The sequence below is a fragment of the Pongo pygmaeus genome, chromosome 11 (genome assembly GCF_028885625.2).
Source record: "Pongo pygmaeus isolate AG05252 chromosome 11, NHGRI_mPonPyg2-v2.0_pri, whole genome shotgun sequence".
Lineage (NCBI taxonomy): Eukaryota > Metazoa > Chordata > Mammalia > Primates > Hominidae > Pongo > Pongo pygmaeus.
Genome location: NC_072384.2, coordinates 89,846,553 through 89,869,243, shown reverse-complemented (window position 1 = coordinate 89,869,243; position 22,691 = coordinate 89,846,553). Strand labels below are relative to the sequence as shown.

The window sequence follows — 22,691 nt, the reverse complement described above, 5'->3', positions numbered from 1 at the left end:
GAAAAGACCAAATCTACATTTGATCAGTGTACCTGAAAGTGATGGGCAGAATGGAACCAAGTTGGAAAACACTCTTCAGGATATTACCCCGTAGAACTTTCCCAACCTAGCAAGACAGGCCAACATTCAAATCCAGGAAATACAGAGAATACCACAAAGATACTCCTTGAGAAGAGCAACCCCAAGACACATAATCATCAGATTCACCAAGGTTGAAATAAAGGAAAAAATGTTAAGGGCAGCCACAGAGAGAGGTCGGGTTACCCACAAAGGGAAGCCCATCAGACTAACAGCAGATCTCTCTGCAGAAACCCTAACAAGCCAGAAGAGAGTGGGGGCCAATATTCAACATTCTTAAAGAAAAGAATTTTCGGCCGGGTGTGGCGGCTCATGTCTATAATCCCAGCACTTTGGGAGGCCAAGGCGGTCGGATCACGAGGTCAGGAGATCGAGACCATCCTGGCTAACACGGTGAAACCCCGTCTCTACTAAAAATACAAAAAATTAGCCAGGCATGGTGGCATGGGGCTGTAGTCTCAGCTACTTGGGAGCCTGAGGCAGGGGAATCGCTTGAACCCGGGAGGCAGAGGTTGCAGTGAGCCGAGATCGCACCACTGCACTCCAGCATGGGCAACAGAACGAGACTGTCTCAAAAAAAAAAAAAAAAAAGAGGGAAAAAAAAGAATTTTCAACCTAGAATTTCATATCTAGCCAAACTAAGCTTCATAAGCGAAGGAGAAATAAAATCCCTCACAGACAAGCAAATGCTGAGAGATTTTGTCACCACCAGGCCTGCCTTACAAGAGCTCCTGAAGGAAGCACTAAATATAGAAAGGAAAAACCGATACCAGCCACTGCTAAAACATACCAACTTAAAAGACCATCGACACTATGAAGAAATTGCATCAACTAACGGGGAAAATAACCAGCTAGCATCATAATGACAGGATCAAATTCATACATAATAATATTAACTTTAAATGTAAATGGGCTAAATGCCCCAATTAAAAGACACAGATTGGCAAATTGGATAGAGTCAAGATCCATCAGTGTGCTGTATTCAGGAGACACATCTCATGTGCAGAGACACACATAGGCTCAAAATAAAGGGATGGAGGAATATTTACCAAGCAAATAGAAAGCAAAAAAGGCAGGGGTTGCCATCCTAGTCTCTGATAAAACAGACTTTCAACTAACAAAGATTAAAAAAAAAAGACAAAGAAGGGCATTACATAATGGTAAAGGGATCAATGCAAACAAGAAGAACTAACTATCCTAAATATATATGCAACCAATACAGGAGCACCCAGATTCATAAAGCAAGTTCTTAGAGACTTACCAAGAGACTTAGACTCCCACACAATAATAGTGGGAGACTGTAACACCCCACTGTCAATATTAGATAGATCAACAAGACAGAAAATTAACAAGGATATTCAGGACTTGAACTCAGCTCTGGACCAAACAGACCTAACAGACATCTACAGAACTCTCTACCCAAAATCAACAGAATATACATTCTTCTCAGCACCACATTGCACTTATTCTAAAATTGACCACATAATTAGAAGTAAAACACTCCTCAGGAAATCCAAAAGAACAGATATAATAACAAACTATCTCTCAGACCACAGTGCAATCAAATTAGAACTCAGAATTAAGAAACTCACTTGAAACCACACAACTACATGGAAGCTGAACAACCTGCTCCTGAATGACTACTGGGTAAATAACAAAATTAAAGCAGAAATAAATAAGTTCTTTGAAACCAATGAGAACAAAGACACAAAGTACCAGAATCTCTGGGACACAGCTAAAGCAGTGTTCAGAGGGAAATTTATAGCACTAAATGCCCACAGGAGAAAACAGCAAAGATGCAAAATTGACACCCTAACATCACAATTAAAAGAACAAGAGAAGCAAGAGCAAACAAATTCAAAAGCTAGCAGAAGACCAGAAATAACTAAGATCACAGCAGAACTGAAGGAGACAGAGACAGGAAAAACCCTTTAAAAAATCAATCCATCCAAGACCTGGCTTTTTGAAAAGATTAACAAAATAGACTGCTAGCCAGACTAATAAAGAAGAAAAGAGAGAAGAATCAAATAGACACAATACAAAATGATAAAGGGAATATCACCACTGATCCCACAGAAACACAAACTACCATCAGATAATACTATAAATACCTCTATGCAAATAAACTAGAAAATGCAGAAGAAATGGATGAATTCCTGGACACATACACCCTCCCAAGACTAAACCAGGAAGAAGTCGAATCCCTGAATAGGCCAATGATAAGTTCTGAAGTTCTGAAATAATAAGTTCTTAATAGGCCAATAATAAGTACTGAAGTTCAGTAATTAATAGCCTACCAACCAAAAAAAGCCCAGGACCAGACGGATTCACAGCCAAATTCCACCAGAGGTACAAAGAGGAGAGGGTACCATTCCTTCTGAAACTATTCCAAACAATAGAAAAAGAGGGAATCCTCCTTAACTCACTTCATGAGGCCAGTATCATCCTGATAACAAAATCTGGCAGACACACACAAAAAAGAAAATTTCAGGCCAATATCACTGATGAACATCAACGCAAAAATCCTCAATAAAATACTGGCAAACCGAATGTGGCAGCACATTAAAAAGCTTATCCAACACAATCAAGTCGGCTTCATCACTGGGATGCAAGGCTGGTTCAACATATATAAATCAGTAAATGTAATCCATCACATTTACAGAACCAATGACAAAAACCCATGATTTTCTCAATAGATGCAGAAAAGGCCTTTGACAAAATACAACAGCCCTTCATACTAAAAACTCTCAATAAACTAGGTATTGATAGAACATATCTCAAAATAATAAGCGCTGTTTATGACAACCCCACAGCCAATATCATACTGAATGGGCAAAAGCTGGAAGCATTCCCTTTGAAAACTGGCACAAGACAGGGATGCCCTCTCTCACCACTCCTATTCAACATAGTGTTGGAAGTTCTGGCCAGGGCAATCAGGCAAGAGAAAGAAATAAATGGTATTCAATTAGGAAAAGAGGAAGTCAAATTGTCCCTGTTTGCAGATGACATGATTGTATATTTAGAAAACCCCACCATCTCAGCCCAAAATCTCCTTAAGCTGATAAGCAACTTCAGCAAAGTCTCAGGATACAAAATCAATGTGCAAAAATCACAAGGATTCCTACACACCAATAACAGACAAACAGAGAGCCAAATCATGAGTGAACTCCCATTCACAATTGCTACAAAGAGAATAAAATACCTAGGAATACAACTTACAAGGGATGTGAAGGACCTCTTCAAGGAGAACTACAAACCACTGCTCATGGAAATAAGAGAGGACACAAACAAATGGAAAAACATTCCATGCTCATGAATAGGAAGAATATCATGAAAATGGCCATAGTGCCCAAGGTAATTTATAGATTCAATGCTATCCCCATCAAGCTACCATTGAGTTTCTTCACAGATTTACAAAAAACTACTTTAAATTTCAAAAAAGAGCCTGAATAGCCAAGACAATCCTAAGCAAAAAGAACAAAGCTGGAAGCATCATACTACCTGACTTCAAACTATACTACAAGGCTACAGTAACCAAAACAGCATGGTACTGGTACCAAAATAGATATATAGACCAATGGAACAGAACAGGCCTCAGAAATAATCCTGCCTATCTACAACCATCTGATCTTTGACAAACCTGACAAAAACAAGCAATGGGAAAAGAATTCCCTATTTAATAAATGGTGTTTGGAAAACTGGCTAGCCAGATGCAGAAAGCTAAAACTGGACCCCTTCCTTATATCTTAAACAAAAATTAACTCAAGATGGATTAAAGACTTAAACATAAGACCTAAAACCATAAAAACCCTAGAAGAAAACCTAGGCAATACCATTCAGGACACAGGCATGGGCAAAGACTTCATGACTAAAACACTAAAAGCAATGGCAACAAAAGCCAAAATTGACAGATTGGATCTAATTAAACTAAAGAGCTTCTGCAGGGCAAAAGAAACCATCATCAGAGTGAACAGGCAACCTACACAATGGGAGAAAATTTTTGCAATCTATCCATCTGAGAAAGGGCTAATATCCAGAATCTACAAATAACATAACTTAAACAAATTTACAAGAAAAAAAAACCATCAAAAAGTGGGTGAAGGATATGAACAGACACTTCTCAAAAGAAGACATTTATATGGCCAAGAAACATGAAAAAAAGCTCATCATCACTGGTCATTAGAGAAATGCAAATGAAAAGCACAATGAGATACCATCTCACACCAGTTAGAATGGAGATCATTAAAAAGTAAAGAAATGACAGATGCTGGAGAGGATGTGGAGAAATAGAAACGCTTTTACACTGTTGGCAAGAGTGTGAATTAGTTCAACCATTGTGGAACAGTTCCTCAAGGAGCTAGAACCAGAAATACCATTTGACCCAGCAATTCCATTACTGGGTATACACCCAAAGGATTATAAATCATTCTATTATAAAGACACATGCACATGTAGGTTTATTGCAGCACTGTCCACAATAGCAAAGACTTGGAACCAACCCAAATGCCCATCAGTGATAGACTGGATTAAGAAACTGTGGCACATATATACCATGGAATACTATGCAGTCATAAAAAGGATGAGTTCATGTCCTTTGCAGGGACATGGATGAAGCTGGAAACCATCACTCTCAGCAAACTAACACAGGAACACTGTGTGTTCTCACTCATAAGTGGGAGTTAAACAATGAGAACACATGGACACAGGGAGGGGAACATCACACACTGGGGCCTGTCAGCGGGTGGGAGGCTAGGGAAGGGATAGCATTAGGAGAAATACCTAAAATAGATGATGGGTTGATGGGTGCAGCAAACCACCATGACACGTGTATACATATGTAACAAATCTGCATGTTCTGCACATGTATCCCAGAACTTTAAGTATAATAATAAAAAAATCAAAAAAAAAAAAAAAAAAGCAAGCACAAGTCTTGTTGAGTTCATCTCCACTTATCTTTGTTCTTCCTTCTAATTTTCAGGGCCTGCATTTTTGTGTGTGTGCTCTAACTACTGCAACAGGCCTCTAACTGGACTTGAGTTTCTCTCTCACACCTTGCTGCCATAGCTTTGTTATGGCACATATGGCACAGTTCTGAATGTTTGCTATGGCACAGTTGTGAATGTTTCATATCTAGTACCTCTATCCTTTTCTTCCCTATGTCTAGAATGCCTTAACTTCTAATTAAAAAACAAAAAAGAAAACCTTCTCAGCCCTCATTGCTGAGCTCAAATGCCATTTTCTTCATGAAGCTGATCACCTTGCTGATATGACTTTTATTTATTCTGATCCTCTCCTGCATTTCTATTCTTCTGACTTAACATTGGTTTATTATGGTTATTTGTGGACTTTTCTCACTTAAGACCAAAATCTTCTTGAGGACAGATTATGTTTTAATTTTGAATTGCTCTGTGTCTTCAATCTCCCAGGATGTTTATGATAGATGTTTGGTAAATACTGAGTAAATAAATAAGTTTGTAAATGGGACTAAATCATTCCTTATGAAAGAAGTAATGCTCAAGGAGAGTGCCTCAACAAACTACTGTGGGGAGCAATATCTAGACAAAACATGGCATGGATCAAAGTTAAAAGAAAAGCTAATGTTCAATAAAGAATATTAATTGTTTTCTCACTCATAGTTTGATTGCCTGGATAGGTGAGAATGGAAAACCCTAGTGATTATGTGACAAAGCAACAAATTAGATCTATAAAGAAGCCTCAAAAATACTGGTATCCCCAATCTCCAAGGCATCATAAGACATGACTCATATATAAGTTAATACTAGAACATTTAGGCTGGGCACAGTGACTTATGCCTGTAATCCTAGCACTTTGAGAGGCTGAGGCAGGTGGATCACCTGAGGTCAGGAGTTCAAGACCAGCCTGGCCAACATGGTGAAACCCTGTCTCTACTAAAAATACAAAAATTAGCTGGGCTTGGTGGTGGGAACCTGTAACCCCAGCTACTGGGGAGGCTGAGGTAGGTGAATTGCTTGAACTCGGGAGGTGGAGGTTGCAGTGAGCTGAGATTGTACCATTGCACTCCAGCCTGGGTGACAAAAGTCAAACTCCATCTCAATAAAATAAAATAAAAATACTAGAACATTTTAATTTAAAAAATGAAATGCTACATATTTATGTAAAAAATCAAGACCATAATATTATTTGTAGAAAACTTCAGATGAATTTCCAATGCCTATACTGATCATTTTCTGGAAGACCAAAAAGGCATTTCAGTAATAAAACTCCTCAAATTAGCATAATGTAAGTGTTCTATTTATCTACCTCTTCAAAACAAATCATCCCAAAATTTAATGGTTCAGCAATTTTTATTTCATGGTTCTGGGGGTTAACGAGCTCAGCTGGGTGGTTCTCTCTTGAGCTACCTCATATAGTTGTAATCAGATGGCTGCTGAGAATGAAGTTATCCGAAGATGTCTTTACTCAATGTCTGGCACCAGAGCTGAGATGACTGTAACAACTGGGAACTAGTCAAATATCTCTTTCTCCACACATAGTCTCTTTATCTGGCTAGCTTGTACTTTTTATACAATGGCAGACTCAGGGTAGACTGACTTCTCACAAGGTGACTAGCTTCCCCACAGTTACCATTTCAAGATAGCCAGGAAGGCTGCAAGGTTTCTATGATGTAGTCTTGGAAGTTGTATAGCATCACGTCTGTTATAATCTAATGGGCAAAGTAATCATAAACTAGCCCAGATTCAAGAGAGTGGAGGAACAGATCCTACCTCTTCATGGGGGATATGCCTGTGTGTACAATAAAGAAATGATGGCAGATCCAGCTACCTCGTAACATTTTTGAGATATATAAATCTGATTTTCTAAAAAAAGAATGATGTCCCATGAGAAAACATAAATCTGACTTCCTAGAGAGCCATAAGCAGATTCATTAATCTGATTATTTTATTTTCAGTGTATATTTGCATTAAAAATCTATCTGTATTCTATTTCAGGAATCTAGCGCTTCAGGATTATGTGCACTCTTGCTAATCCAAGTGTAATCCCTGAATAAGCAGCATCAGCATCACCAGAGAACTTGCTGGAAATGCAGAATATCAGATTCTACCCCAGACCTACTTAATCAGAGAAGCCCAGAGAGATTCATATGCACATTAAAGTTGGAGAAGTCCCATACTCATATACTAGCATAAACAGACTATCCTCAAACTCATAACAAAGAAACCTACAAAACATGAAGTACCATCCATTCAATTTAGGGGCAGAGGATTGGACATTTTATTTTTTTTTTATGGGGGAATACAGCTAAAACTGAATTGCTTCAATAAAGTCTTTGACAATTTAAAAGCTGAATGTGTGTGTGTGGCTGGGAATCCTGTTTTCATCTGGGATCAAGTGATTACTATGTATATGGGGAAGTGTTTCTTCTACAACAGCTATTTACTAAGAAAACTAAGGAGAAAAGACCAAAAAAGAGTGCAAATAACTTCAAAATAGATAACGAGTATCATACGTATTTAGTAATTTACATGTAAAAATGTACAATTTTTTTTGCTAGTGTTATTAGTGAATTACTTAAAATATATTTTTGACAGTACAGCATCACCGTCTTGCAAGTTAAGATGCTGTAATTTACCAGTGTCTAAGGTAAAATTAAAGCCACTTTAAAAACAAAAATGCCTTTTTAAAGAAATAACACGAAAACATACCACTTTTTCCCCATAAATATGTTTGATCCATTCACAATTTCTTGCCTGTTTCTTAACTCATCATTCATTTCTATCATCTAAATTACAAAACATAACTAAAATACCTATAAGAAAGTTCTTAAATATCAAATAAGTTCAAAATTAAAGATCATTTTAAATTACCTGTCATTACTTTGCCTTATTAAGCATCTGGGTGTAAATATTAACTAGAAAATTATATTTGAATATTTAAGTTCTTTATAAATTAAAAAACTATTTAATTTAAGGAACAACTAGAAACTTTAGGTTGGTTTCCAAGAGGGTGCTGCAGACCCATATAGATTAGCAATACTATATAACCTCACCAAAACATTTATATTATATTGCTCTTATTTTGTTTCCTCTAGAGGGCAAGGAATGTCTTCTCTCTATATTCTCTGTTCAGTAGCACTGAGTGCTGTAATAATAAATATCACTGAATAAACTAAGAAATGTAGCTATAACTAAAGGAGATAGAGATGAAGGAGTTTGTTATAGTGATTTTGTGTCCAACTAAAGCAGAGTGGAAGAAGTCTACCCCTCCCGGCTTTAGTTTAAAAGATTTTATGAAAAAGTGAGCTAGTTCAGAGGCATTTAAATATGTTTAATAGTAGACATAAGTAAGGGAAAAAAGGTTGTTCCAAATCCTGCTGACACTCAAAAAAAAAAAACCAGGAAGAAACAAAATAACAGAATGTTAGAAATGATTGTGTACTTGGAGATCAAGTTCAGCATCTTAATTTCAGAGATGAAGAAATGGATGTCTACAACAGCATAGTCAGGTTGAGATCTTCTAAGCCCTGGTTTGTTTTTTGTCTGGCAGATTTTAGTAAAAGTCAGTAAGAAATACAGGCTTATAGAAATGGACTTGAGATTGATTGTTAGGGGAACTTTGATACATGAGATAGAGCAGTGGTTCTCCAAGTGTGGCTCCCTGAGAAGTAGCATTAGCATCATCTGGAAACTTACTAGAAGTGAAAATTTTCAGTCCCACCCCAGACCCTCAAGATTAGGAACTGTGGGCACAGTGTCTAACAATCAGTGCTTAATAAGCTCTCCAGGTGATTCTGATGTATGCTCAAAGTTGATAACCACTGGGACAGAATTTTTAGAAGCTAGAGAAAATATCTCTACGTTAATTTGTAGTGTTTTAAGCAGGAATAAAAATTGTGACCAAAAATCAAGTAAGCAAAGAAAATCTCTGAAAGCAGTTGTGACAGTCCAATAGTGTGTTGCTAGTGTGCAAAAAAAAGTGAACCTTGGGACCCCCAAAATAACTAAGCAAAGGAAAAAGTCAAGCTGTGAACTATAATACATCAGACAAACCTGCCTCCCATTTTATTCCTAAATAAGACGGCTACAAAGATTTTTAAAAGCTATGTACCTCCCTCATATTTTGCCCACAAGGAAATTCCTTGTGGGCCTCAAGATCTTTACCTTAAAACAGTTGTTGAATTTCACCCTGGCAATGTAAACTGATAGCTTATCCTCACGGGTTTCGGACAGAAAGTCATCCTTCTGCTGACCTGAGACAAATGCCTGATTGCTTCCTTTGCCCTACTGTTTATATAAAAATTGAGACTCACTGAGCCAGGTTAAATTGTGTATTCAATGAAATGCTGATCAAGGAATCAAAAGAATGCAACCTTTTGTCTCTTGTCTACCTATGACCTGGAAGCCTCTTGATTCAGGTTGTCCTGCCTTTCTGGACTGAACCAATATACATCTTACCCATATTGATTGATGTCTCATGTCTCCCTAAAATGTATAAAAGCAAGCTGTACCCTGACCACTTTGGGGCACACGTCGTAAGGACCTTCTGAGGCTGTGTCACAAGTGTATCCTTAACCTAGGCAAAATAAACTTTCTAAATTGATTGAGATATGTTCTCAGGTTCATACTAGTTATTACTGGAAACAGTGAAGAAGGCTTTAAAAATAAAACTTATCAAGTCTAGGTGAGATTAAATGAAAGCTCTAGAATAAAGTTGTGAACTCCGAAAATCTGAGACAGGTCTCAGTTAATTTAGAAAGAATGTCACTTTCCGACAGGCCCAGGAGCCCCAAGTTTATCTTGGAACCTCAGACAGGAATTCACCCAAATCATACGTATTTGATGGCACAAATCCATGGCTGGGCTTGGCTTTAAAAAAATTGTATCTGAGATTCCTTCTACGGAACAAAGTTCCATCAAAGCCAATTTAAAAGCCTATGTAAAAACAAATAATTATTCTTGCTGCACTGTATACAAATAATCAGAACAAGTATAATAAAGTGAATCAGTTCTACCATGATTTGTCTTTAACAAAAATGGGAAACGAGAAAAATTATGTTTCAAAAACTGTAGTACACCTGTTCTTAGATTCTAGTCTTGCCTAATGTTTTTCAATTTTTATTATTTTCTACTTTGGACTGAATTCTAATCTTTCTATTTTGCAGGCTACAAGACTGCAAAATGATGTTTTCAATTTTTTTTCCTTCTTTTTCCCCATTTTTCCTAATTTGCAGTCACTGAAAACTAGGCTGTGCTTTCATAAAGCCCTGCAAAGTGAAGCTAGACAACTTAAACTTCAGAAGAAAATAACAGCAACCCACTTACATACATAAGCCACTTTCATACCTGCCTACAGATCTATGGACTTCAGAACAATGTGGCCCATATATTTTCCAGGATTGTTCTTTTGTTTAATTATTTTTCTGCCTTCCTCCCCTTATTTTCTCTTCATAGGACATGAGACTTCACAAACCTGCTAAAATGAGGTTTCCTAATAACTCAGGATCTACTCATCTAGGAATAAACCATCCTTTGGAGACGCCAATCAGATACGCATTTATTTCAGTGAGCAGACGGCTGACTCTGAACAGAATGGGAGGCAGGTTTGTCCTAAGCAGTTCCCAGCTTGACTTTTCCCTTTAGCTTAGTGATTTAGGGGCCCCAAGATTTATTTTCCTTTCACAAAGTTAACAGTTAACTCTTGATTATTTATGTTTGTAAAGGGAGAAAGTAGGTGACAATCTCAAGTCATTTTTTATTTGCCTTTGCAGTAAGATTTGATTTTTTTTTCAGTACTTATCTTTGTTTACAGTAATATAAACATTTAAAGTGGAACTAGTAGAGCACTAGATTAGCTGTGTGTGCTCACGTATGTCATGTAATCACTTTGGGCTTCTATTTTCTCATCTGTAAAATTAGTTGGCTCACCTCAAGATTATTTTTAGCCACTATAAATCCATGAACATTGGCTTGCCCGAAATGCTCCACTCCAAGAACAAGTCTAGTCATTTAAATATTTTAGTATCATTATTGGTATTTTAATTTGCCTGGTAACTTTGGTTAAGTTAGTGATCAACATTTGGGGTCCCCAAATGTATTATTTCCTTTGCATTAATTAGGTACTGTAAAGAGTGTGAAACAAAAATAAAAACTTGGGACCCAATTCACTATGCCAAAAGGAAAAAATTAAGCTGAAAGCTGAGTCATCCAAGAAACTGCCCTTCCTTTGTTCCTAAGCAATAGCTACAGATAAAAGGTATAAACACCTCACAGGTAGCTATTCTATGTTCACCTTATCTTACGTAAAGTGTGAATTTACCCAGCGTCAGACAATACACTGACTATTTATTCCTTTACCTGCTCCTTTCTCTTGCAACATGTGGATTCAGTAATGTGACCATATCCTCTCTCCTTCCTCTCCAGCCTGCCTTTCCCCATGAAATAGCTCTCAAAATCATCTTTGGAGAAAGGTACACAGACCTGTCTCCCGGGTATGTCCTTAATTTTGACAAAATAAACTTCTAAATTTATTGAGACCTATCTCAGATGCTTTTTGGTTTACAAGAGTTAAATCTATTTTTGGTTTTCAGTGTAGACCCAAGCCCAAGTTTATTTAGTGGCTTCTGCTCCCTCTTGCCCTCAAAAAACCCACCAAAAAATGCTGGAGGAAGCTTGCAAACATAAGAACATAAGATGAAAATAAAACAGGTAAGAATTTGGAGAGGGAAAAGTGGCTCCTATTTACACTTTTAGTTGAGAAATGCGGGCTGTGCTGTGTTGGGTTGCAAATTCTACAACCTGAGCCACAAAATCTGGATAAAATCACAGAGAATCACGTAGCCAATGAAAGTAACAAAAATCCGTTCATCTGAATACAGGTCTAACATTTTTCAGTAGGTTAAATATCTAAAACCTCCTAGGTCTGGCCAGACCGTAGATGGCTACCTTCTCAGCAACATGTTCAAGAGGGGCCTGCAGGCCTGACTTCTGTACGGCTTTGGGTCAGCCCTGTGGCTATAGCCAAGGCTGGGATCCTAAGCAACATACTTGGGTCTAAACAGCACTCTAGAACTCATACCTTAAGAGTCCTCCCAGGCCAAGGGCTCTGGCAACCCAGCCTGAAGAGGCAAATGGGTAACTTGAGGTGAAGCTTTCCTTTTCCTTCGGATCTCCTCGCCTCGCCCTTAATTCCGGGTAAGCCTCCCAGGCCGCAGCGGCCCGTTACCTCCATTCTGGGAGCCAGAGCTTCCCTGTCGCCGCTCCCAGCTCCAGCATTTGGTCCCGCGGCTGGTGCTGGGGCTATTGTAAGGACTTGTGGAGGACGGGAGCGCTGCGGAAGATTGCTGGGCTTCCATTAGCCTCGTGAACCAGGATTGGTCCGTGGGGCGACGCTAGACCCTCACCTGAAGCCCATTCCTGTTCTGGAAAAAGCAGTCGATTCACGCCAGTCTGCTACTCCAGTCACCGTTAGAAAACGTTGCCGGCCAGGCGCGGTGGGTAATCCCAGCACTTCGGGAGGCTGAGGCGGGCCAATCGCTTGAGGTCAGGACCTCTAGACCAGCCTGGCCAACATGGTGAAACCCCGTCTCTATTAAAAATACAAAATTTAGCTGGACGTGGTGGCGGGCGCCTGTAATCTCAGCTACTCGGGGGAGGCTGAGGCAGGAGAATCGTTTGAACCTGGGAGGCAGAGGTTGCAGGAAGCCGAGAGCGCCCCACTGCACTCTAGCCTGGGCGACAAAGCGAGACTCTTGTCTCAAAAAAAAAGTTGCATCCTAAAGTTGATTTACTCCAGCATTCGTTAAAGTGGTGTCAGGGAGTGTTTTATACTCCCTACCTATGTGTAGTTGACCCAAATAACTCTTTAGGGCCCATTTCTCATCGCAGGCAGTATAATGGTGGTTAAGAACAGGAGGTCTGGGATTAGAATCTCAACAGTAACTACAAGTTTAAATTCGCTGTGAACATTAAATGAGATTAGCCAAGGTAAGCGCTTAACCTGTCTAGCAAATAAGTGGTAAATACCTACTGCCATTCCTACCAACCTGCTTTGACACAATTCATAACTAGTGAGAAAAAATGAGTTTCTTCATTTACAACATAGTTGTAGGACCAGTACAGACTATATTGGCTAAAAAATGAGTCTACAGTTTTACTTAGGGTGAGTGCAAATGTGTGATGCAAATTCCATCTTTGATAGCTTCTGTTAGCCTCTCTTCCCTCAGTTTACCCAGTTAATTTAAAAGGATTACTCCCAGAAAGCTCTCCCAGAGCAGGGCCTCACATTTATAAAAGGGGAAATGGAGAGTCAGGGGAAGCAGTATTTTGGGTCATGCAAAATAGGATGATGTTGGCAGAAGAAAAGGCAGAATCCAGGTTTCACAATTTGTACTTAACACAAGGATCTTAGGAATTTAAAGATGATCTTTGAGAGTTATGGGAGATGGTGTGAGTGTGGAGACATCGTATCCAGAATAACATATCTTAGTTTACACAACAAATATATTCATTAAAAATCATGTTTCAACTTTTTGTAAAGGTATTTTGGTGCACTGTGGGACCTGGTTTTTGAAGGGGCATATGTACAACAGATAATTTTCACCTAATGGCTGGGTGCGGTGGCTCATACCTGTAATCCCAGCACTTTGGGAGGCTGAGGTGGATGGATCACCTGAGGTCAGGAGTTCGAGACCAACCTGGCCAACATGGTGAAACCCCATCTCTACTAAAAATACAAAAATTAGCCAGGTGTGGGGTGGACAGCTGTAATCCCAGTTACTTGGGAGGCTGAGGCAAGAGAATCGCTTGAACCTGGGAGGTGGAGGTTGCAGTGAGCCAAGATCGTGCCATTGCACTCCAGCCTGGGTGACAAGAGCGAGAGTCTTAAAAAAAAAAAAATTCCCGTAAGTTTTCTGTTAAAAATCTAGTTCTTCTCATGTTCTCTGACAAAAGTTAACCCCCAAATCCAATAATTACCATATAACAAAGAGACAGCAACATCTAATCTGTTACCCCCTAAATTGAAGGTAATGGAAGGATTTCTGGTTTTTTTCTTCCTCTAAACTTCATTTTCTCCCACTCTGTCTCTCCATCGTACTTTAAAAAATATTGACACTGTTTGTCAGATATGCTAGTATGTTTGATGTTTGATTTCTCCCTGCACAGAGAGGACCTAGTAAATAACCACCCAAAAATACTACCTATTTTCCAATTTTGAGCCTACAACTCATAATTATGATGATGGCTGGTTCTTGAGAATAAAATGAATAGTCTATATTAGTTTATTTACGTTTTCTACAATACATGGAACTTTTTTCAATATAAAAACAAGTCAGTGAATCCTCATTTAAAAAATAACCATGTGACACATAATACAAAGATAATTTAAAACCAGACTCATGCTGTTTTATGACAGAACCAATTTCAATGGTAACTAATCTTCTTAAACATATTTAATCATGTAGTTTCTGGAAGATAGGTTAAATGATGAAAAAATGGACGACCATGAACACACCCTTTAATTTCATTTCCAAACTGGTGCTTCATTCTGTAGATAATGTCTTGGATGTCCTCTTTTGATAAGTACATGGGTAATTGTCTGGATAGACGCACTGCTTCTCCCTGCCCAAACGGAAAGTCACACATTTTACCATGATATACCCTGAAGCAGAAAACATGTTATCCTGGCAAAAAGGAAGACAGAATCTTGATTATTTTCATCTTATGAATTCACTCAACAAATATTTATTAAGTATCAACTATGTTGTCAGCCTTTGGGATGTAGTGGTGAACCAAAAAACAAGACTTGCTCTTGTGCAATTTACATTCTAGTGCAGAGAAACGGAAAACAGATAAAAGACAGAACATTTCAGTCAATAAATAATGCACAAAATTAAACTGGGCCACATGATAGAGTGATTGTAGAGTTGGAAAAAGATTACTTGAGGAGATGACTTTAAGCTTGAATTTAAATAAGGAACCAGGCTGGGTGCAGTGGCTCAGGCCTGTAATCTCAACACTTTGGGAGACAAGGCAGGAGAATTGCTTGAGGCCAAGAGTTCGAGACCAGCCTGGGCAACACAGTGAGACCCAGTCTCCACAAAAAAAAAGAAAGTAGGCATGGTGGGGCATGCCTGTAGTCCCAGCTACATGGGAGGCTGAGGCAGGGGGATCACTTGAGCCTGAAGGTCAAGACTGCAGTGAGCTGTGATCATGCCACTGCCCTCCAGCATTTGAGCAAGACCTTGTCTCAAAATAAATAAATAAAAATTAATAAATAAGAAACCTTAATGGAAAGATCATGGGCAAAGAAAAGCATCTCACGCAGACAGAAGAGAAAGAACTGAATGTTCAGTGTGGGTGCAACATAGTTGTTAAAAAAAGAGGAACAAGAAAAGGAAATTAGGCAGAGGCCAGATCACCCTCTAGGACAGGGTGAGGAATTGGTGTTTTGATTTACCCTTGGACAAATTCTACTGGGCATTGTTGAGTCATAAAACTGTCCTGGCTGGATCCAATACAAATGTTAACTCTTACAAGCCCTCAGTGACACCTGGAAATCTTCTTAGTCCTCTCTAATTAACCTTCTCTTATAGTACCTACAGCTCTTATTTTCAGATCTTTGTTACTGTACTAAAATTACCAACTCCTTCCCACAACCCCTTCACTCTCAGCGGGTAACTTCTACTCTTTCACCACATATATCAACATGACTTCTCTCAAGTTCACCTAAAATTTCACAGGTTCTAATGATTAAGAAAATTTTTTTAAAAAGTTTATGTAAAAATATTATTTTCATTTTTCCCCTTTTCTGTTTTCTGCTCTTGATTCAGACAGTTTCTTCTTTCTAAACCTTAAATTCATATCCTATCTTCCTTCTTGCCTTTATGGAAACATTTCTCCTGCAATTTTTTTTTTTTTTTTTTTTGAGACAGAGTCTAGCTGTATCGCCCAGGCTGGAGTGCAGTGTGTGTCCTCAGCGCACTCCAACTTCCACCTCCTGGGTTCAAGCAATTCTCCAGCCTCACTCAGCCTCCTGAGTAGCTGGGATTACAGGTGTGCACCACCACGCCTGGCTAATTTTTGTATTTTTGGTAGAGACGGGGTTTCACCACGCTGGCCAGGCTAGTCTCAAACTCCTAATCTCGGGTGGTTCACTCACCTCAGCCTCCCAAAGTGCTGGGATTACAGGCATGAGCCACTGCGCCTGGCCTCCTCTGCAATTTTTTATTGTCAGTCTTCCACCAATTCAACACAAACATGCTTAACATACTCTTTCCTTCCTTTCACTATTCACTATCATATGACTTGCTGCTTACTTTTCCACTACTACACTCTTTAACTACTGGCAAATGTCCTCTATTCCTACCACAGCAGACCCCTGAACAACACTGGTTTTAACTGTGTGGGTCCACTTATACATGGATGTTTTTCCAACCCCAACTGTGACAGAAAATACAGTACCATGGGATGCAAAATCCATATATACGGAGGGCCAACTTTTCATATATGTGGGTTCTGGAGGGCTGACTGCAGGACTTAAGCATGCCTGGATTTTAGTATCCACAGGTGGTGCTGGAACCAATCCATGAATATACAGAAGGACAATTGTACTTTGCCATTACGATTCTCGTCAAGCTTACCAATGTCATCTAGCAGCCATATCTGATAGTCTTCTAGCAATTATTACCCTATACAGAACGTGATACTACTTATGCTTAAATTTACTTCCTTCCTTGACTTTTACATCCACCCCTCTCTTGGTTCTCCTTCACTTTCCTTTCTCTCTGATTCATCTTACTGACCTTAAATAGAAGCATCCCCGTGGTTTAAGTTCTCTCTTTTTTTTTTCTAGCCCATTTTTCTTAACACTTATACCACATTACCTTAACATACTGAAAGGTAAAGTATTAGCAAAAAAATATTTAAAACCAGTCCCAATTACTTTTTTCCTGTTATTTCTGAAATCTCATTTCTTCCCACATGGTTCTTCCGACCCACAGCTCCCTCAACCTTTAAGTTCATACTAACTCTTTCATCAAAAGAAAATATTCCCTTGAAGTCTCTAGAAACTATCAACGTTAAGCTACCGCACAACAGGCTGGGAATTTCCACATGACAAAGTTCCTAAAGGATTCACAGAACATTACTGAATACATTCTTCAGAAGGTGTAACAAGCAGACTTTCCTGTTAAGGAAGTCCGACCTTCAGAATACAGTAGGCACACTACCAATTGTAAACAAAAATGGCTCATTTTTAAAAAGGGAGAAAAACTTCATTAGAGTTCAGGTTTGTTTTTTAAATAATACCAATCTTGAGGGATATCCAGAACAAGATATACAGATGGAAACACTATTGTTTTCCTGCTACTATCTTATATTTTAAAGTTTATAACCTTCCTTAATCCTTCTTTTAACCCAGTTATATTTCTCTTTTGTGGTGAATACTGTCACAAAAATGAAAATTTCTGCTTATTCAAAGATTCCCATCTTTCACTTTCCTTCCCTTCTACTCCTCTTGATGCGATCAGGACTTAGAATTATATTACAATACTTTTTAGACAAGTATGTAATATAAAGGTAGGATTATTTTAAACCCCTTCTAAGGGGATTATTTATGAAATGTTTTTAAAAAAGAACTTCACTGCAAAATATCTCATTTATAAGGTCTTTCCTCAATATGTACCCAAGAAAATGTTATGGTATGAATCTATGATAGAGTTTACCACAGTCAGTCTATGATGTGAAACTTTTAATGGAATGTTCTTTTTTTTTTAATAGTGTTCTTCTTGCAAATACATAATAAAACTTACAGAAAATATTCTACTATTTGGAAATAATTTACTATTTTAAGAAATAAGTATCTTAAAGTCTGGCCAATCTATAATACCTCTATATATAGAATCAGCAGCAGTCCCCAAGCTTTTTGGCACCAGGGACCGGTTTTGTGGAAGACAGTTTTTCCAGTTGGCGGGTGGGGATGGTTTCAGGAAATTGTTCCACAAGAAATGCACAACCTAGATCCCTTGCATACACAGTTCACAATAGGGTTTGTGCTTCCATGAGAATCTAATGCCGCCACTGATCTGACAGAAGGCAGAGCTCAGGTGGTGATGCCCACCAGGAGGCCGCTCACCTCCTGCTGTGTGGCCTGGTTCCTAACCGGCTTGGCCCGGGAGTTGGGACCCCTGTATACAATAACATATATATAAAATAATGTGTACCTCTAAATAACTTATCACTTTGCGAGGTCTACATTCATAAACTTCCTTTGCATTTTTGTTTAATATAGCATTAAGAATTTCTTTTAAATCTGCTACTCCATAGAATGGGAGACAATTAGCCATTCCTTCTATTTCCAAGTAATTTTCAGTAATTGAAACTCCTGAGAGAAAAAAATAAAAACACATAGTTAAGTTCATATTCCAGAACATGTCCATTAAAAACAAAAATTGCTGTTAAAACATTTAGTGAACCCTCATTCGAATTTAATACAGTCAGGACAAAGTTTTGTTCCTTAGTTGGAGAACAAATAGTAATTTCCCATAGGATCTCACATTAAGTCATAAGTGCTCATTGGCACCACATGTGCTTTATATAATTTAACTTAATCCCAGTTATTGCTGTTCTGTTCCTTAAATTTGTTTAGATCATTTCTTGCTTTGGAGAGAAAATGGAGTCCCATGATATTTATGAAAATAAAACTGGTTTAAGTGTTTTAACAACTGCTGCTCTTCAAATTCTACCCTACCATTTCAATATCTAAACGCCTGAATTATTTCCGTGATTTTAACTTACAAATTATAAAAACAGTCACATAGTAATTTATGGAGATATTATTAATTAGAAGAAAATACTGTTTGTTCAAAATATTTTAATAGGACAAATAAAACTGACATGTTAACTGTTACTTCAATTACTCTTAGTAATTAAAATAAAACTAAATGGCCGGGCATAGTGGCTCACACCTGCAATCCTAGCACTTTGGGAGGCCAAGGCAGGCAGATCACAACATCAGGAGTTTGAGACCAGCCTGTCCAACATGGTGAGACCCCGTCTCTACCAAAAATACAAAAAAAAATTAGACGGGTGTGGTGGTACATGCCTGTAGTCCCAGCTACTAGGGAAGCTGAGATGGGAGGATCACTTGATCCCAGGAGGCAGAGGTTGCAGTGAGCTGAGATCGTGCCACTGCACTCCAGCCTGGGCGACAGAGCAAGACTCCATCGCAAAAAATAAAATAAAATAAAACTAAAAACTAGCTACAGGATTGGATGTACATAATCCATAACAGCACATAATTCAAAGCATCAGATTTGGCTTTAGAATGCATATTTTGGGAACATAGCAAAGGTGTGTCTTCTTTGGCTGTATCTGTGTAACAATGTTCTTTCATGAAGTCTACATAATGCTACCTGGAATTAAAGGAAAAGAGACAGTCCAATCTTGGATAAGTAGTAGCTATCAATGGATTAATTTAAAAAAAGAGATGTGATATAACTTGAAGAGTTTCAGATCCTGAGACTTCAATAATCCAATCCCTTACCTGTTCCCAATTACAGACTAGATCCTTGACCTGGTTGGCAGATGCAATGCTGGTAGACTACAGAGACGGTATCCTAAACACTTTTCCCAGAGAACAACTGGAGAATAATATATAATATTATATTATCAAGCATTAAGGGATGAGATACAGAGTTCAATGAAGTGAGATGCTATGGTTTAGATGTGTGTCCCCTCCAAATCTCATGTTGGAATGTGACCTCTACTGTTAAAGGTGGGCCTAGTGGGAGGTGCATTCGGTCATGGGGCAGATCCATCATGAATGGCTTGGTGCCATCCCCATGGTAATGAGTGAGGTCTCTGTGGTAGTTCACACAAGAGCTGGTTGTTTAAAAGAGCCTGGCATCTTTCTCTTGCTCCCTCTTTCGCCATGTGACATGCTGGCTCCTTGTTGCCTTCTGCCATGATTGTAAGCTTCCTGAGACCCTTACCAGAAGCAGATGCTAGCACTATGCTTCATGTACAGCTTGCAGAACCATGAGCCAAATAAACCTCATTTCTTTATACATTACCTAGTCTCAGGTATTCTTTTATAGCAACACAAACAAACTAACACAGAAAATTAGTACTGAGGAGTGGGGCACTGCTATAAAGATAACTGAAGATGTAGAAGTGGTTTTGGAGCTGGGTAAGAGCAGAGGCTGGAAGAGTTTGAAAGCTCAGAAGATGACCAGAAGATGAGGGAAAGTTTGGAACTTCTTAGAAACCGGTTAAATGGTTGTGACTAAAATGCTGATAGAAATATGGACAGTGAAAGGCTGACAAAGTCTCAGATGATATTGAGGAATTTATTGGAAACTGGAGTAAAGGTCATCCTTTTTATGTCCCCGCAAGGATTGTGGCTGCACTGTGTCCATGCCCTAGGGCAAGCTTGTCTAACCTGTGGTCTGTGGGCCACATGTGGCCCAGAACAACTTTGAATGCAGCCCAACACAAATTTGTAAATTTTTTTAAACATCATGAGATTTTTTTTGCAATTTTTTTTTAAAGCTCATGAGCTATTATTAGTGTTAGTATATTTGATGTGTGGCCCAAGACAATTCTTCCAGTGTGTCCCAGGGAAGCCAAAAGATTTGACACCTCTGCCCTTAGGATCGGTGGAAGTTTGAACTTAAGAGTGATGACCCAGGTCATCACTATTTAACTTCACTATCTAGCGAAAGAAGTTCCTAACCAGCAAATCATTCAAGAAGTGGCATGGCTACCATCAGATACGGGAGCAAAGAAATGACTTAAACTTGGAACTTGTATGTAAAAGGAAAGCAGACGCTGGCACTATGCTTCATGTATAGCTTGCAGAACCATGAGCCAAATAAACCTCTTTTCTTTATAAAGAAGGCTTGTGGTCATTTCTTTTAGTCTCAGGTCTACCTGAGTCTTACACAGTCTCAGGTATTCCTTTATAGAAACACAAACGGACTAACAGTGGAAACGAAATGAGTTTGAGCAACAGGGGAAACGTAAATGGAACTCAAAACTGTGTGTGGTAGGCAAAAAGTAGTAGCAGAATATTCTAGTTCACATCTATTTATATAGATATGAAAATTGCCAAAAATATAAGTCTAAGTGATTTTTCACTATTGGTAGTTTTAAATCTTTTACAGTATGATTAGAATGAAAAGTCTAATACTAACTACATTTGCCCTGGAATATTATACACATTTCACAGAATTACTAGTGGAAATGGGTAAAAGGTACTTGGCAACAAATAAGGAAATTGAGCAATATTTTAACTTCTGTGTTTGTAAAATTCAGATATGGAAAAGTTAGAGACATTGGAACTATGTAACAATAACCCTTGAAAAGTTTCCATAAAATACTGTGAAATGCTTACGAATTTTCAGGGAAAATACATCAAATGAGTAAGTGGTTTGACAAGTTTTCACTTCCTAAAATATGGAATTCTTATTGATGGAGGACAAAAAGCTATTCCCATTAGCATGCAAAGTTCTTAGAGTCACATTGAGAATCTTCTCTCTCAAAGCCAGATGTATTCCTTCTCTTTCAAATGCTTTTATCCTTATCCAAAGAAGTACTGTGACTATAGGCAAACTGTTGATTCAAAGTTAGTAAAATACAACAATACTCTCATAAGACAGAACTGTTAAGAAAATACAACCTAATTAAAAAAATAAAAAAACAAAGAAATGAAGAAAGAAAACATAAATATCTTTAACTTGCTCTGTTATTGACAAGGGAAATAATGCTTATGATAATCTAAGTAAAGTTAATTCCAATCAAATCAAGTCAGTTTACAGGTGACTTAATCATTTTTGCATCTTTGATGCTATGGAAAGTATTAGGCATTCAATAAGATTTAAAAAATACTACTTATAAGCTAAGAGCTGAAAGCATCTGTCAGAAATAAACTTACTGGGTAGCTCAAAAAAAAAAATGCTCTTGGAATTGAGTGGCAGGTAAGAAAGGACAGTTATCCTTAAAACAACAACAACCTGCAGTTTAACATCTTTGTTTGTTTTTGTTTTTTTTGTTTTTTTTTTTTTTTTAGATGGAGTCTCACTCGGTCATGCAGGCTAGAGTGCAGTGGTGCGATCTTGGCTCACCGCAATCTCCGCCTCCTGGATTCAAGCGATTCTCCTGCCTCAGCCTCCCGAGTAGCTAGGATCATAGGCACCTGCCATCATGCCCGGCTAATTTTTGTATTTTGTAGTAGAGACAGGGTTTTGCCGTGTTGGCCAGGCTGGTCTTGAACCCCTGACCTCTGGTGATCCACCCACCTCGGCCTCCCAAAGTGCTAGGATTACAGGCATGAGCCACCGTGCCTGGCCTGTTTAATATCTTTCATGAAAAAACCGGTACCTGCCACCAACACCATATAATTAGAAAAACAGATTAAGTTGAGAATAAAACACATATACCCCCACCCATCCCTTGCTTCAAGTAAATTCACTTCACATAAATTTTAAGATGCCAGGAACCCTGAGGAAGAAATATTTCTAGGAAGACTAAAACAGATGACTGCAAGCCTGCTAAAGGGGGCTGAAGGATGGTAAGAAAAGAGAATATGTGAGCATCTCCCATTGCCAAGTACCATGCTCACTGATTTAATTGTTA

The 22,691-nt window shown here is 38.5% G+C and overlaps 1 protein-coding gene across 23 annotated transcripts in view; it reads right to left on the bottom strand.

The window, feature by feature from the left end:
- Window positions 1-22,691, bottom strand: part of PMS1 (PMS1 homolog 1, mismatch repair system component) — a 131,444-nt gene that overhangs the window by 22,319 nt on the left and 86,434 nt on the right. For 14 of the 23 annotated variants that reach the window (XM_063647707.1, XM_063647714.1, XM_063647717.1 and 11 more), the window contains 2 exons: window positions 18,278-18,438; window positions 14,569-14,675 (listed from right to left, as the gene is read on the bottom strand). In XM_063647707.1, the coding sequence (XP_063503777.1) occupies window positions 14,569-14,675; window positions 18,278-18,438 (268 nt within the window). Of the gene's footprint in view, window positions 1-14,305; window positions 14,676-18,277; window positions 18,439-22,691 lie in introns of those variants that run through there. The other 9 variants (XM_063647715.1, XM_054479380.2, XM_054479381.2 and 6 more) reach the window with 3 other exon arrangements.